The sequence below is a fragment of the Mustela lutreola genome, chromosome 2 (genome assembly GCF_030435805.1).
Source record: "Mustela lutreola isolate mMusLut2 chromosome 2, mMusLut2.pri, whole genome shotgun sequence".
Lineage (NCBI taxonomy): Eukaryota > Metazoa > Chordata > Mammalia > Carnivora > Mustelidae > Mustela > Mustela lutreola.
Window position 1 is genome coordinate 76,226,158 of NC_081291.1, and position 13,772 is coordinate 76,239,929.

The following is a 13,772-nucleotide window of genomic DNA, read 5'->3' on the forward strand; positions in this document are numbered from 1 at the left end:
TTAGGCCCAGTGGGTGCGTGGCAAGTATGTGATAATGGGAGATAAATGAGCAAATGGGTAATTGAGTGAAGTTACTGGTGAAACCAGGGAAGAGGCAGAGCCAGACCCTGATGACCTGACATGTATTGTAATGGAGTTTCCCCCCGTTATTTGGGTCATGTCATTTTCTGCACCAGTGAATCCCAAAGGATACACAGCAAGGTCTGATGGGCTTAATGTTTAATGGTTCTAATATTCATCTGAATTTTCTGAACTAGCTCATTTCAACACATGCTACAGGTTTGCCTTTGGTTGCAGATGCTTGGCTTCCCCCGTAAGAAGGCTTTGTAAACAAGAAAAGCAAGTATGTTCTGGTAAGATCCCGGGGGAAGATCTGGTGGTTCTGGCTTATTTTCCTGCTTGATTTACTAGATTTGGATTCCTAGTGCCTAGTGGCTTCCCCCCGCCCTCCACTTTGCTCAGCTCCCCAGAATCACACTTGCTCTCTGTGACCTTGTGTGAGTTGCGCTACTCAATGCCAAGAACACTGTGAGCCTGAGCTGTTACCTCCCTGGGAGTCTGTTAGCAGCTGTTTCCCAGATTACAATTAAGGTGATAGTGATCTTGGGAAGAACGTTGGCCTCTCTCTTTTTTTTTTTCCTTAAAGATTTCATGTATTTGAGAGAGAGCACAAACTAGGGGTAGGGAAGGGAGGAGCAGAAGAGAGAGCAGCAGACTCCTAGCCAAGCATGGAGCCCAATGTGGGGCTCGATCCCAGGACCCAGAGATCTTGACCTGAGCCAAAGGCAGACACTTACCCCACTGAGCCACCCAGGCACCCCTCTTGGCCTCTTTTCTACAATTCTCAGGAGGAGAACTGGAAGAATAGTATGTATTTAGCTACAAACTGTCTTGCCAGCATAGAGTAAGATTTCACAGGTAAAGCCACAGAGCTTTGATATGTGCTATTCTTGTGAGGGAGGACAGCTCCGGAAAGTTCTGGACAGCTGTGCAGAGCAGCCGTTCTCAATGCTGTCGATCCCTGGGGCGCTTTAGAAACTACCTACACTGGGGGCGCCTGGGTGGCTCAGTGGGTTAAAGACTCTGCCTTCAGCTCAGGTCGTGACCTCAGGGTCCTGGGATCGAGCCCTGCATCGGGCTCTCTGCTCGTCAGGGAGTCTGCTTCCTCCTCTCTCTCTGCCTGCCTCTCTGACTACTTGTGATCTGTCAAATTTTAAAAAAAAAAATCTAAAACAAAACAACCTACCTACACTGGATCCTACTCCGGGGGCACAGGTATCATTGGTCTGCGGGGTGGCCTGGGACTCACGACTCTTAATGCTTCCAAGTAATCTAATTTATAGCCAAAGTTGAGATGCACAAGCTTAGTCTATCCATCCGTAAGGTGATAAGGGAAGGTGATCAGAAGAAAGGAGGATGGAATTTAAGGGTTTTTTTTTTTTTTTTAAGATTTTATTTATTTGAGAGAGAGAGTATGAGCAGAGGGAGAGGGAGAAACAGACTCCCTGCTGAGCAGGGAGGCCAAGGGACCTGGGGCTTGATCCCAAGACCCCATGATCGTGACCTGAGCCAAAGGCAGATGCTTATAACCAAATGAGCTGCCCAGGCACTCTGAGAAGCATGGAATTTAATTCAACGACAAACCTAGCAAGGTCAAAAACAAAAAGATTCTAGTGCCTTCGAGGCCTTGTCCTGTTCTTTCTAAATAATTTACATAGTAATCTGTTTTTGTTTTGGGGGATCAGGACTTAAAACACTATTTTTATAATCTCTTTGACAATCTAGTAAAATCTTCAAGCCGAACCAAATATTTTGGTTGTTGTTCAGTACAATCTTCATGTTGAACCAAACATTTTCCTTACTGCCCGCCTTTTCTCCGAGGTTGTTTATAAAACCTCCGAAAGTATAATCCACATCAATGTAACAAGGCCACAAATGACAAGCCCACAGCTGATAGGACACTGAGTGTTACTGCCACCAAAAATGGGGGGGGAGGGCAGGGGCGCCAGGCAGAACTTTCTATTTAAGAAATAAATATTTATTTTCTTGTTTTTATTAACTTTATTTTTTATTTTTGTTTTTAATCAAATATTTTTTTAAAGATTTTATTTATTTATTTGACAGATCACAAGTAGGCAGAGCAGCAGGCAGAGAGAGAGGGGGAAACAGGCTCCCTGCTGAGCAGGAACCCCGATGTGGGGTTCGATCCCAGGACCCTTAAACCACTAAGCCACCCAGGCGCCCCTTTATCAAAGATTTTTATCAACCTGATTTGTAGTTGTTTCACGAGTATACTCCTATCTCCAAGCCCAGCAAATTATATACATTAAGTAGGTCCAGTGGGTTTTGTATATTAATTATGTTTCCAAAAAAGCTGGGTTTTTTTGGTTTGTTTTTCCAAAGAAGTCTATAATCCACACCCAAATTCCTTTTTGGCTCTGAAATGGCACCAGCTGTGCTCATGACACATGTTACTACTTCTGACTGACACAAAGGAACAGAATCAGAGCAAACCAAGTGTTCTGGAGGAACCTGAGTGTTTCTGAAGGGCCTGGAGGCTACTGGTAAGTGACAAACCCTGTTTTGTTTTTTGTTTTTGTTTTTGTTTTAAAAAGGGCCCTGCTGAGAGCCAGTCCAAAAACACTCACAGATATCAGACTGAGCTTAAAATAAAAGTACTGGCTACAGTCCATGCAGGCGGTTTCTACATGGTCTGGTCATGGTTGGGGCTGGGGTCCCAGGCCCCACTGGTGGAGCCCTCCACATTTCAGGGGCTTTTTTGCCACTGCCCAAGCAAATCCTGGCATGGATCTTTCACTGTCAGGGTCAAGGGCATGGACAGCCATTTCCACACCTGGCCCAGCTCATTCATCTACTAAATGACAGGTGGGGCAATGCTCTTTAATGTCCATCTCAGGTCTAGGATCCAGGCCAGTGTTTTCTGAAGTGAGGAATGGGTGCCAGGGGTAACCCCCCCATGGCCAAGTGCCACCCCCCCCCCACAGCACCGAAGGACACTGACTCACTTGTGCCCTTTTCTATTTTTTTTTTTTTAAAGATTTTATTTATTTACTTGACAAAGATCGTAAGTAGGCAGAGAGGCAGGCAAAGAGAGAGCAGGGAAGCAGGCTCACTGCTGGGCAGAGAGCCCGATGCGGGGCTCGATCCCAGAATCCTGGGATCATGACCTGAGCCGAAGGCAGAGGGTTAACCCACTGAGTCACCCAAGCACCCCTCACTTGTGCCCCTTCAACTCCATGGCCTTCGAGAGAGCGTAGAATGTCTCCTGGGCGTGCTACTATGTTGTTACCATCTCTCCACCATGTGTTCATGTCCCTTCTTCCCGAACGAAGCCTCTAAATGCTTCAGACACCGAGCCTGGGCAGGTAGCAGGATTTGGCAAGACTTCTATTAACACTGTTTTGTTTTCCTTCTCCTGGTTGCTGTTACCTCCAACATATGGTATTGACAGTAGTGACAGAAAGTTTTCTTTTAAAGTCAACTTTTACACAAAGGAGAAAAAGCAAATAATAACGCAGTATGAAGCAGAGCCAAAAGCAGTTAAGGGCAGAGCCTGGAAAACAGAGATTTTAACTGTGTCCAAACTTATGACCTTCCACATTAAGACACCCTGACCTTGTGTCACACAACCAGGTAGTAGCTGAACTGGGCGAGGGGCTCAGGGCTGCTCAGGACCAGTCCTGAGTTTTCACAGAGGAGTATAAAATCACACTTCCCATGAAATCATGTAGACTGATTTCCCAACTTCTACAAGCCATCCAAATGAAGCTCAGAAGTTCACACGGATAGGAAGCCCTGCTCCAGGGACAGCTGTGTACCGGGACTGAAGATCTCCTTTCATCTTTACAGCAGCCCCAAAAGAGGTGCTCATTATCCCCTTTAACTTTACCGACGAAGAAGCTGAGGCTCAAAGAGTGTCACCCACAAGTCACGCTACCCACCTAGTCACCAGCAGTTCTGACCCAGGTCTGTTTCCAAAGCCCACACTTCCTGCTCCTTTACATTTGCCCTGGTACAGAGGAGCATCACGTGTTGAAAATGCATGCGGAACACCTATCAGGTGTAAACGCTGCTGGGCACCCGGGATACAGGGAGTAAGGCACACGAGTCCACACCCTCATAGACCTTGGAGATGGGGAAATGGAGACAGAATGAAGCTGTTCCAACAAGCTCACAAAGAAAAGTAACCACACCACGGGGAACAAAGTGGCTAAGCAGATGACACTAAGGTCAGGGAGAGCTGGGAGCAAGTGCAGCTGGGCTGAACTCTGAACTCCAAGGGCTGAGAGGCCCTCACCTATGGGAGGGACTGGGGAGCCTTCAAGGCCCTGGAGCAAAGGTGCAGAACAGGTGGGGCCAGGAGATAATCTTCTGCTCAAACCTGGAGCCAACATTTCCACGGGGAGAAGGGGATGGGAGGCCGGGAGGGTAGAGGTCAAGGAAGGAAAAGGGAGTGACAGGGAGGGGAGAGGGAAGACAGAGGGAGGGAGGGAGCAGGGTAGAGGAAGGAAGAGAATGGGTGGCAGGGCAGGGTGGGGAAAACAAAGAGAAGAGGGGAGGGCCGTGCCTGAAAGGGGTAGGCCTGTTGGGCTGTCAGGGCCAGGTTTTTGTTGCTGTTTTTACTGAAATATAACTGACATATAACATTGTGTACACAAGTTTAAGATGTACACCCTATTGATTTGATACATTTACATGCCTCAGTATGATTACATCCACACACATTACTTTCAGTATCTTACCGATGTTAACTAGATGTTTCATGGCTCGCCAACCCTTTGAGGCAGATTGTATTATCACTATCATTTTATATATATTATATATACTAAGTATATTATAATATCCATCTAATACCTTCATTTTTTTAAGAGGCAGAGAAAGAAAAAGGAGGGGGGCAAAGGGACAGAGAGGGATAGAGTTGTTGTTTTTTTTAAGGAGGGAGAGAAAGAGAAGGGGGAGCAACAGGAGAGGAAGGAGAGAGAGAGAGAGAATCTTAAGCAGGCTCCAAGCCCAGCATGGAGCCTGATAGGAGGGAGGCTTGATCTCACTACCCCGAGCTCATCACCCGAGCTGAAATCAAGAGTCAGATGTTGAATCAACTTACCAGGTGCCTCTATTATCTCCATTTTTTAAGTGAAGAACCTGAAGCCCAGAGAGCACAGAGGTGGTTGGTGGAAGATAGAGTCACACCCCGCCTGTATGTCTTCAACACTCTGCTCTCCCTTCATGTGTCCCAGCTGGAGGGACACTCACCTGCTGGAGGTCCTAACCTCCAGCTTGACATACCTCCACACCCCAGCACCCCCCCTTGGCATTCCCATCCAGCCAGCCACCAACCCGATGGAATTCTGGCGGTCCATAGTCCTCCTCCACAGAACGCAGAACCTTTCTGGGCCAGAAGGAACCCAAGAGAAGTGACTCCTTCTTTTTATGGAGTAGACAAGTCCCAGTGAGGGAAATCAGCAAGGGTTCAGCCAGATTTTCTACATTCCAAGCCCCAATCTCTTCCAGCGCTCATCCGACTACGGAACCAAGGGAAGAGGGTGGTCGATTCTGTTTTAAATAACATCTATTTTTTTACTCAAACAAGAAATACAAGAATGATGAAAAGACAATTATGAATAATCTCACCACCCAGGGAGAACCGCTGTTAGCATTTTATGTAATTCTTTGCGTTAAAGGGCTTTTAAAGTACAATCAAATGCCAAAGTCTTAGATGCAAATGTGAAAAATGAAGTATTTTAAATACAGATTCCACTCAGTGAATGTTTATTTGATCTTTGGATGGGGAAGCTTCCTCAGCTTAAAATCAAAGGAAGAAACCACAGAGGGGGAAAAGATCAATGTGTACAACTTCACAGAGAAAAGGATGGGGAGAAGTTGAAAAAAGCCTTTCCACCTATCAGAATTCAAAGGGCAGAAGACAAAGCTGGTGATAGAATGTTACATCTAACAAAAAACAGGATGCAAAACTGTACATGCCACATTAACATGCAATTAATAAAAGACATATACCACCTCCCACCCCTTAGGATGGTAACTACAGGGAAAAAACAAACAAAATGAAAAACCCAAACAAAACTGGAAAATAAAGAGTGTCAGTGAGGCTGTGCAGAAATTGGACCCCTTGGGCATTGCCGGAGGGCATAGAACATGGTGCAGCTGTCATGGAAAGCAATACGGTGGATGGCCAAAAAAACTAAATTTAGAATTACCGTAGGATCTGCCGATTCCACTTCAGGGTATGGACCCTCAAGAAGGGAAAGCAGGGACTCAGATCAGTCAGAGCAGCATTACAGAAGTCACCCCTTGTCTTCCTTTTCCGGTTGCCATGTTTTCCCTTATCACTCCCCTCCCCTCAAATGCCGTGTCCCAACCCCTCTGCCAGTCACCTCACTTCACCTCATGATGTGGGCAGCTGATTAGCTCACATCATCACAAGAAAGGGGAGTATAGTACAATTAGGTATTTTCAGAGTGATGGAGCATACTGCCATAACCTTTAAGATAGCATATTGTTACAACTGTTCTTAGTTGTTATTCATCTTTTAGTGTGCTTAATCAAACTTTATCACATGTATGTATGTCTAGGAAAAAACACAGTATAAGGTTTCCCATACTATCCGAAATTACAGGCATCCACTGGGCGTTCTGGAATGTATCCCCAGTGGGCAAGGGGGACCATTGTATTCACAACAGACAAAAGGTGGAAGAAACCCAAGTGTCCATTGAAGGATGAATAAACAAAATGTACTATATAAACACAATGAAATATTATTCAGCCTTAAAAGGGAAGGGCATTCTGACACAAGCTAGCTACACCGTGGATGAACCTTGAGGACATTATGCAAGTCAAGTGAGCCAGCTACACGACAAATACTGTGACTCTACTCATAGGAGGTACTTTTATGTGCTCTCTCTTGTTATGGGAATCCAACCACCAAATGGAGAAGTCCAACTAGCCTGCAGACTAATGTGACACACACACACAGTCCTCTCAGGTCACTCCTCTCAGCCTGGCAGAAGCCTGCCCACTGCCAGACACACAGAAGATGTGGTCTAGGGTCAGGAGTCCAGCCAACCCATTACTGGACCTCAGCCTTATGAGTGAGCCCAGGCTAGACCAGTAGAAGACCCTCCCAGCTTTGTTCAGACTGCTCATCCCCAGAAGCATGAACTAGTAAGTGACTACTGTTTAAGGCCAGTAAGTTTTGGTATCACTAAGCATGGAGGTGAGGGATGAAGGTAAGAGAAGGGAGACCTGGCTGGTGTGGACCCCCAAAACAACTTTCCACCAGCAACCATTGAGAGACCTAGAGACATTACTTGGCTTGCCACAGAGAAAACGGAGCAGACATGAGACTTCTCTAGCCAATGGGGTGTCTTAGAATAGAGTGGGCTCACCCAGGCAGCACAGAGATTAAGGGGTGGAAGTTGGACTGAGATTTTTCACTTAGATATAAGCTTTTTCTAACAATTAATCTGCTAGATTAATTTTAGGAAGATCAGTTGCTTTAAAAATAGTAAACTGTGATCATCTGCCATGTGTAGAGGAGGGACGCCTGTTCCAGAGGGAAGTGACAATTTTCAAGACATTTCCATGTGATCTTTTTTCTCTCTCTCTTTTTAAGGATTTTATGTAATTTCTACGCCCAGTATAGGGCTTGAACTCACAAACCAAGATCGAGAGTCACATGTTCCACCAACTGAGCAAGCCAGGCACCCCTCAATCTGATTTTTCTTAAGGGAAATATTGTTATACTAAACTTTTGTTGGGAGGGTAAGACACAAGATATTCAAATATTTCTGTGATGATAAGATTTGTCCGCAGGTCTAAGTATGCTTCTCAATGAAAATGACCAAGAATTTATAGAAACAAGGCCCTTGGAGATAGAAGAATCTGGGCTTCCACGCCAAGGATTAACCATGGACCTTGAAAAGTTTTCTCTCCAACTCCCTCTTGTCATGCAAATTAGGATGAACAATAGTACTGCCACAGGCATGTTAGGAGGCTTCAATGAAGTAATGCACATACCTGACACTCAAAAAAAAAAAAAAAAAAAAAAGACACCCTTCCCCCCTCCCCCAGGGAAGGAGGACAGGTTAGAGAATGATAATGACAGTGATGAAAGGCTCAAGAACTGGGAGCTGCTGACTCACCCCTACAAAAGCAGCCATGGTTGTTATACAGATCTTCCTCAGCTTATGATGGGGTTATATCCCATATGACCCATCATTAAGTTTCTAATATCCTAAAATGCATTTAGTTCCCCTCACCTCCTGAACACTGTAGCTTAGCCTGGCTTTACTGCAACTTGCCCAGTACACTTACATAAGCCTACAGTCACGCAAAATCATTGGACACAAAGCCTATTTCACACCCAGGTGTTGATGGGCTCAGGTAATTGACTGAACGTTGCACTGAAGTGACCAACACTGGCGGTCCCTGTACCACCTGTTCGCCCCCGTGATCGGTGTCTGACCGGATGCTTCAGCCCCAGCCGGGCATCAGGACAGAGGATCCACTGCATAGCCCCCAGCCCAGAAGAGGAGCCTGATTCACAATTCAGATTATGGTTCACACTCTCACCATCATTTTCTGCACCATCATAAAGTCGAAAAGGTGTACACTGAACCACTATAAAGTTGGGGACCTTCTGTACTGAACAGAGGGCAGAGGTGATGGAAAGAGGCACAAGTATCAGGGCTTCTTCTGGGTTTTAGTTGTACAAACTCACTCTGGTTCACATGGGACTCTGGATCCTTTCCCAATTCAGCTCCCACCCAACCCTATCATTCAGTTCTCCCTCCAGCTCCCAAAGCAGTGACACCTGCAGCCACAGAGGGGATTATTTCTGAATCTCTTCCTGACCGCAGAGGAACTCATTTACAGGGGCTCAGGATGCTTCTGAGCACTGCCTGTGGGTATGTTGCAAGCAGTACCATGGAAACTGAGGAGCACAAAAGGGTGACAGAGCTAAGTGCCGCAATGCTGCGTTCAGAGCAAAAGCAAAAGATGATGGGAGTCACCCACATCCAGCTCCGGGCATCAGTGTCAAGTAGGCCACAGCTCTCCCTGCCCATCCGTACTGCTGTGGGGTGATGGTGAAAACGGGGGCCAGAGAGAAACAACGCCACCAACTCCTCCAGCTGCCTATCAGTTATACTCGTTCACCTTCTCTCCCTCCTATGTCTCTGCTTCTTGGTCAGACTCCAGCTGGATCCATTTGGTGACTTAAAGACCGTGCTGGTCAAGGTTGATCAAATAAATACAATAGCAGTAGCTGATGTCTACTGAGTGCTGGTCACTCTGTACTCTCCCCAACACATGTCATTTCATCCTAACCAAAATCCGAGACAGCAGGTACCAGTATCATAACCAATGATTCTTGAAGGAGCAGTTTGCTCAAGGCCTTATGAAACAGAGGACCAGGACTGAAACCCAAACAGTGGGATCCCCCAGCCCCTCCTGCACCACCCCGCCTCCAAACACATTCCGGGGCTTGGACATATGCTCCCTACCACAGGGGTTTGGCTGTACACACAGCCCTGAGGCTTCAGTGCTAGAACTGGATCTTGCCCTGTGTCTGGGTCATTTCCCAAAGTTTGGGTAATGAAACTTTGTTTCATATCTGGAGGAACTTCGGAAGATTTATTTTTGTTTTTTCTTGTTTTCCTGAGTTCCCAGGGCCATGAAAAGCCAGGCAGGCCAGGAAGCATCTCCCTGCACCCCAGGAGGGGGCAGCATCGTGGGACTCGGCAGGATGCATGAAGGCCCCCTCTTGGCCTCTTCTCTGACTTGTCCATAGGAAAGGAAGTGCCAAAGGACATGACAAGGGCATGACAACTTGACTTTAACCCCCATGTCATTCCAGGCTGAAACTCCTGGCCAGGTCAGCTAGATTCATTATCTATACTGCAAATATTAAGCATTTACGTGGGGGAGGGCACTCAAATGAGAGCACAAGGCCACCTTTTTGTTTTCAGTTTAGATACGACAACACCTTTATTGACACAGCCACGCTCAGCTACTTCAGAGTCTCAAGATTAAACATTGCTTAAGCAACTTCACATTCTTGATTGAATGAAGGACCAAATCTGGAAGGGCAGGTTCATCTCTAGACAGTATTTCAAAATTAGCAGAAGGCCAATGTCCTGTAAGGACAAATTTGTCCCACCTTCAGGGAGTATGAGTCAGCAAGTGTAGCTTCAGTAGTCATTCTGATGCAGGTGGTCTCTGATCCACATTTTAAGCAACACTAAAAGGTAACATCTAACTAACCTTGTGACAGGTATTTCGTTCCACTTTCCTTTTCTTCTGAAGCTATCTTCCATTTCATCTCAGCCCTGAAGGTAAATTCCTTATAGGCAGGGATTCTGTACCATTGTGCCTAGATTGGGGAAATGACTGCTGACCAGAGCTGAACACCCCCCAAGCCCTAGGAAGCCTCTCCATGCTGTTTTCATTTCCCAAACTTCTGAAATCTCTCCGGGAAGGTCGTGATCCTCTCTCTAGGACTTGAGTGCGAGCAACAATGTTCCTGTCTGCTCCCATAATTAATGGAGCTGGGCAGACAGCCCAAACCATCAGGATGGCACATTTCTCAATTGCTGGGCTCTAAGGTCATTAGCCAAGCTCTACTCCATTTCCTTGGGCTGGAGTGGACCAAGAAAACCCAGTCAAGTACATCAGAGTGAAGCCGTGGGAAGGCAGCCAAATCCCACTGAGGGGCGGGCAGGAGTTTACTTCACTACTCCTGCTCCTGGCCTAAATCCAGCATGGCAACGCCGTGCTCCTCTGCACCTTGTAAATTAGGAAAAGGCTCTGTCATCTATGGGTCTGTGTCCCCTTACAGAAGAGAAAACTAATGTTAAAAAAAACACGTGCTACAGGAGTACTTTTCCAGTCCCATGGCCAAAAGTAATCTCATTCAAGTGACCTTGGGATCAAAATTGGCAAAGCCAACCTGAAGTCCACATGAAGCTTTGCAGCAGAGGTACCAACTTTACTATATGTGTAGAATGTTCTGTGGCTGACCAAGAAGAGAAGTTTACAGAAAAGTACATAATATTCTAGTATTTGCAGGTCAGAGAGGGAAAGCAATATATGTAAGCATTGGAATTCCTTCAGAAAGGCCAGAAGAAACTAATTACTGGTTTTCCTCCAGGAGATACCCTGCGCAGCAAGTGTGAGTGTCAGGTATTTCATTGCTTTATGGAAAGGGGGGGGGGGTATCTTCTGGTTTTTTAATGTGATTACCTAATCGAATTACCTTTTTTTTAAGATCAATTTTCAAACATTCATTTTAATTTTTATTTAGCAATATGCCAGGCCCTAGTGTAGTTGGTTGTTCTTAAGAACTGGATAGAGAGGAGTGGAACAGGTAATGAGGTAAATCATTACCTTGCCTGCTGGGGGTGGGGGTGTGGTACAGGGAGAGGCCAGTGGCCTTGCTGGGATGGAAAAGTGGAGAGCCAGGTAAGATTTAAACAGATGAAGATTTCCTCCAGGAACTTTTTGGGCTATGTCAAAGAGTAAGACAAAGTAAGACAAGTCATTAGGCCCATTCCTAGTGGGGCAGCTCTCCACGAAGCCTGAACTGTGATTAGTGTCCAGAAAAACACAAGCTAAAAGAACACAACTCTGAACTATTCCATACCAATCCTTCGGATGTGCGAAAAAAGTGCACAACAATGGGGAAATGACCGAAAATATCAGAGGCTATTATTATATTCCACTTCCTCCCACCCACCTGGCCCCACTTTCCTCTACACTCACCCAACTCACCAGAGTAGCAAAGTTTGATAAAGGGCACTAAAAGGGCTGACATTTACAAAGTGCTCAGAAGAGCGCCTGTCACAAAGCGCTTGTATAAACGTCCGAAGTCAAATAAAGCCCAGCGGAGACCAAAGCCTCGCAACAGCCCTCCAGAGAATTCCCAACGCCCCTGGACTACTCCGTGAGTCGGGCCTGTTGGAACTTGGATTTTCTTATCTACATAATCTTCCTACGATAAAGGACTATCAGAGGTGGTGAGCGAAACCCGCACTTGGAAGGACAGCACCGGTCCCGTACACCACCTGGGTGGCAAGAGCCCTTTAGCCCTTCTTTGCTTCGGTTTCCCCAATACCGAAACGACGGCAAAAATGCTCGAGTCTCCACCGATTCCTAGACCCAGGAGATCCGCCCAGAACCGAGAACGCTCTTAGAATGGTGCGCAAAACACCCGGGCGTGGCGAGCAGGTGGCCTCCGTGCGCCCGCCGCGGGGTGAGAGCGCAGACAGGTGCCCGCGGACGCGCAGTACCCTCTCGCCTTGCTGCCCTCCGCGGGCACGCGGGCCCAGGGCCTCCCGGGCCAGTGTCTCGGCGCGGCCTCCCCGGGTGCGCGGTGCCCAGCCCAGCCGCGAGGCCACCCGCCCCGCCTCCCTGCGCGCGGTGCCCGGTGCCCACGCTGCGGAGGGGACGCGCGGCCCTAGCCCGCCCGGGAGAGGGGCTTCCTGGAGGCGGAGCCCGCGCCGCCGGCCCGCCGCCGCTCACCAGTTCCCCGAGCCCACGATGCACACTTTCAGCGGCGCCGCTGCCATGGCCAGGATGGAACGCACCAGCCCGACCCGTGCCTCCCCAGCCGGCAGCCTGCCTGCCTCCGCGCGCACGGCTTTGCCCACAGAGGCTCGCGGGGGCCCCGCCCCTCCCGCCTCTCCGCCAATGGCCGCGACCACCGCCGCCCGGGCGCCCCGGGCCCCAGCTGACAGCCTGGGAGGACCCGCCCCGCCACTCCCGAGAACCACTGCGCACGCCTGAGCCTGGCTGGTCCCCGGGCCCGGCTCCTGCGCCGGCCCGCCCCTGCCTGAGGCATGCCGGGACTTGTAGTCCCCGCCCCCGCCACCCCCGCCGCCGCGCGCCCCAGAATAGCTGCTGCGGCCGCGCCACGTGCACCCGCGGGTGGCTGTGCAACTGCTCTCTCTTAGCGCCTGCGGCTGCACCGCTGTCCCCGCGGAACAGGCCTGCTCCGGCTCGTCATGTTGTCCACTCCCACTCGCACCCTTCTCCCCACGCGGGAAGAGCTGCCACACTGCAGTCTGGAGCCGAGAGGAGTCGACTCGACTTGGACCGAAGCTCAAAGTACCCGCACCTGCCTCATTTGTGGAAACAGGAGACAGTCTGGCACCCCTTGAACCTCGTGGTGAATTTGTGTTTTCCGAGGCATTCTGGACAGTACCTGAGCTTCGGGGTGGACACTTTCGAGTCAGTCAAGAGAGAGACCTGGACGTCAGCGGCATCGCACTACCCCTCTCCGCCCCCCTTGCCTCCTCCGTGTCTTTGTCCAGGGCGCCTGGAGAGTTTGTGGTGCGGACACTAGAGACTGTGCTTCTCCTTCCTGACAAATAGAACATTATTTATTCATTCTGAGTGTCACTTTCCACCAGGCACCGTGCTAGACACCATGGGAAGAGGACAAAGTGGCCTAGGACTATGGCTTACAAATTCTGCTGCATGTGAGTGCCCCAGCACCATCCTGGATCATCAGAGTCTCCTGGGGACACAAACATCATTTTTTTTAAGTTCAGGAGGTGATTGCCAAAGGCAGTTAGGATTAACAGTTATTTTAGTTTTCATCTTTACATTGTAGGAAAGATTTATCCATAATACTTAAGCTAAATGCTTAAAGGAGTGAATGAGACAGATTTTCTATATTCCTTCACTGATGGTTTGCTCTCACTTCTTTGCACTAATGGGAAGACATCTAGGCA

The 13,772-nt window shown here is 48.2% G+C and overlaps 1 protein-coding gene across 1 annotated transcript in view; it reads right to left on the minus strand.

Annotated features, from left to right (window-relative positions):
* GPD1L (glycerol-3-phosphate dehydrogenase 1 like) overlaps nt 1-12,752 on the minus strand; it is a 62,035-nt gene extending 49,283 nt beyond the window's left edge. Inside the window, exon 1 of the mRNA XM_059162391.1 lies at nt 12,559-12,752. Coding sequence (XP_059018374.1) covers nt 12,559-12,605 — 47 coding nt within the window. The 5' untranslated portion in view covers nt 12,606-12,752. The remainder of the gene's footprint in view (nt 1-12,558) is intronic.
* Between the last annotated feature and the right edge of the window lie 1,020 nt (nt 12,753-13,772).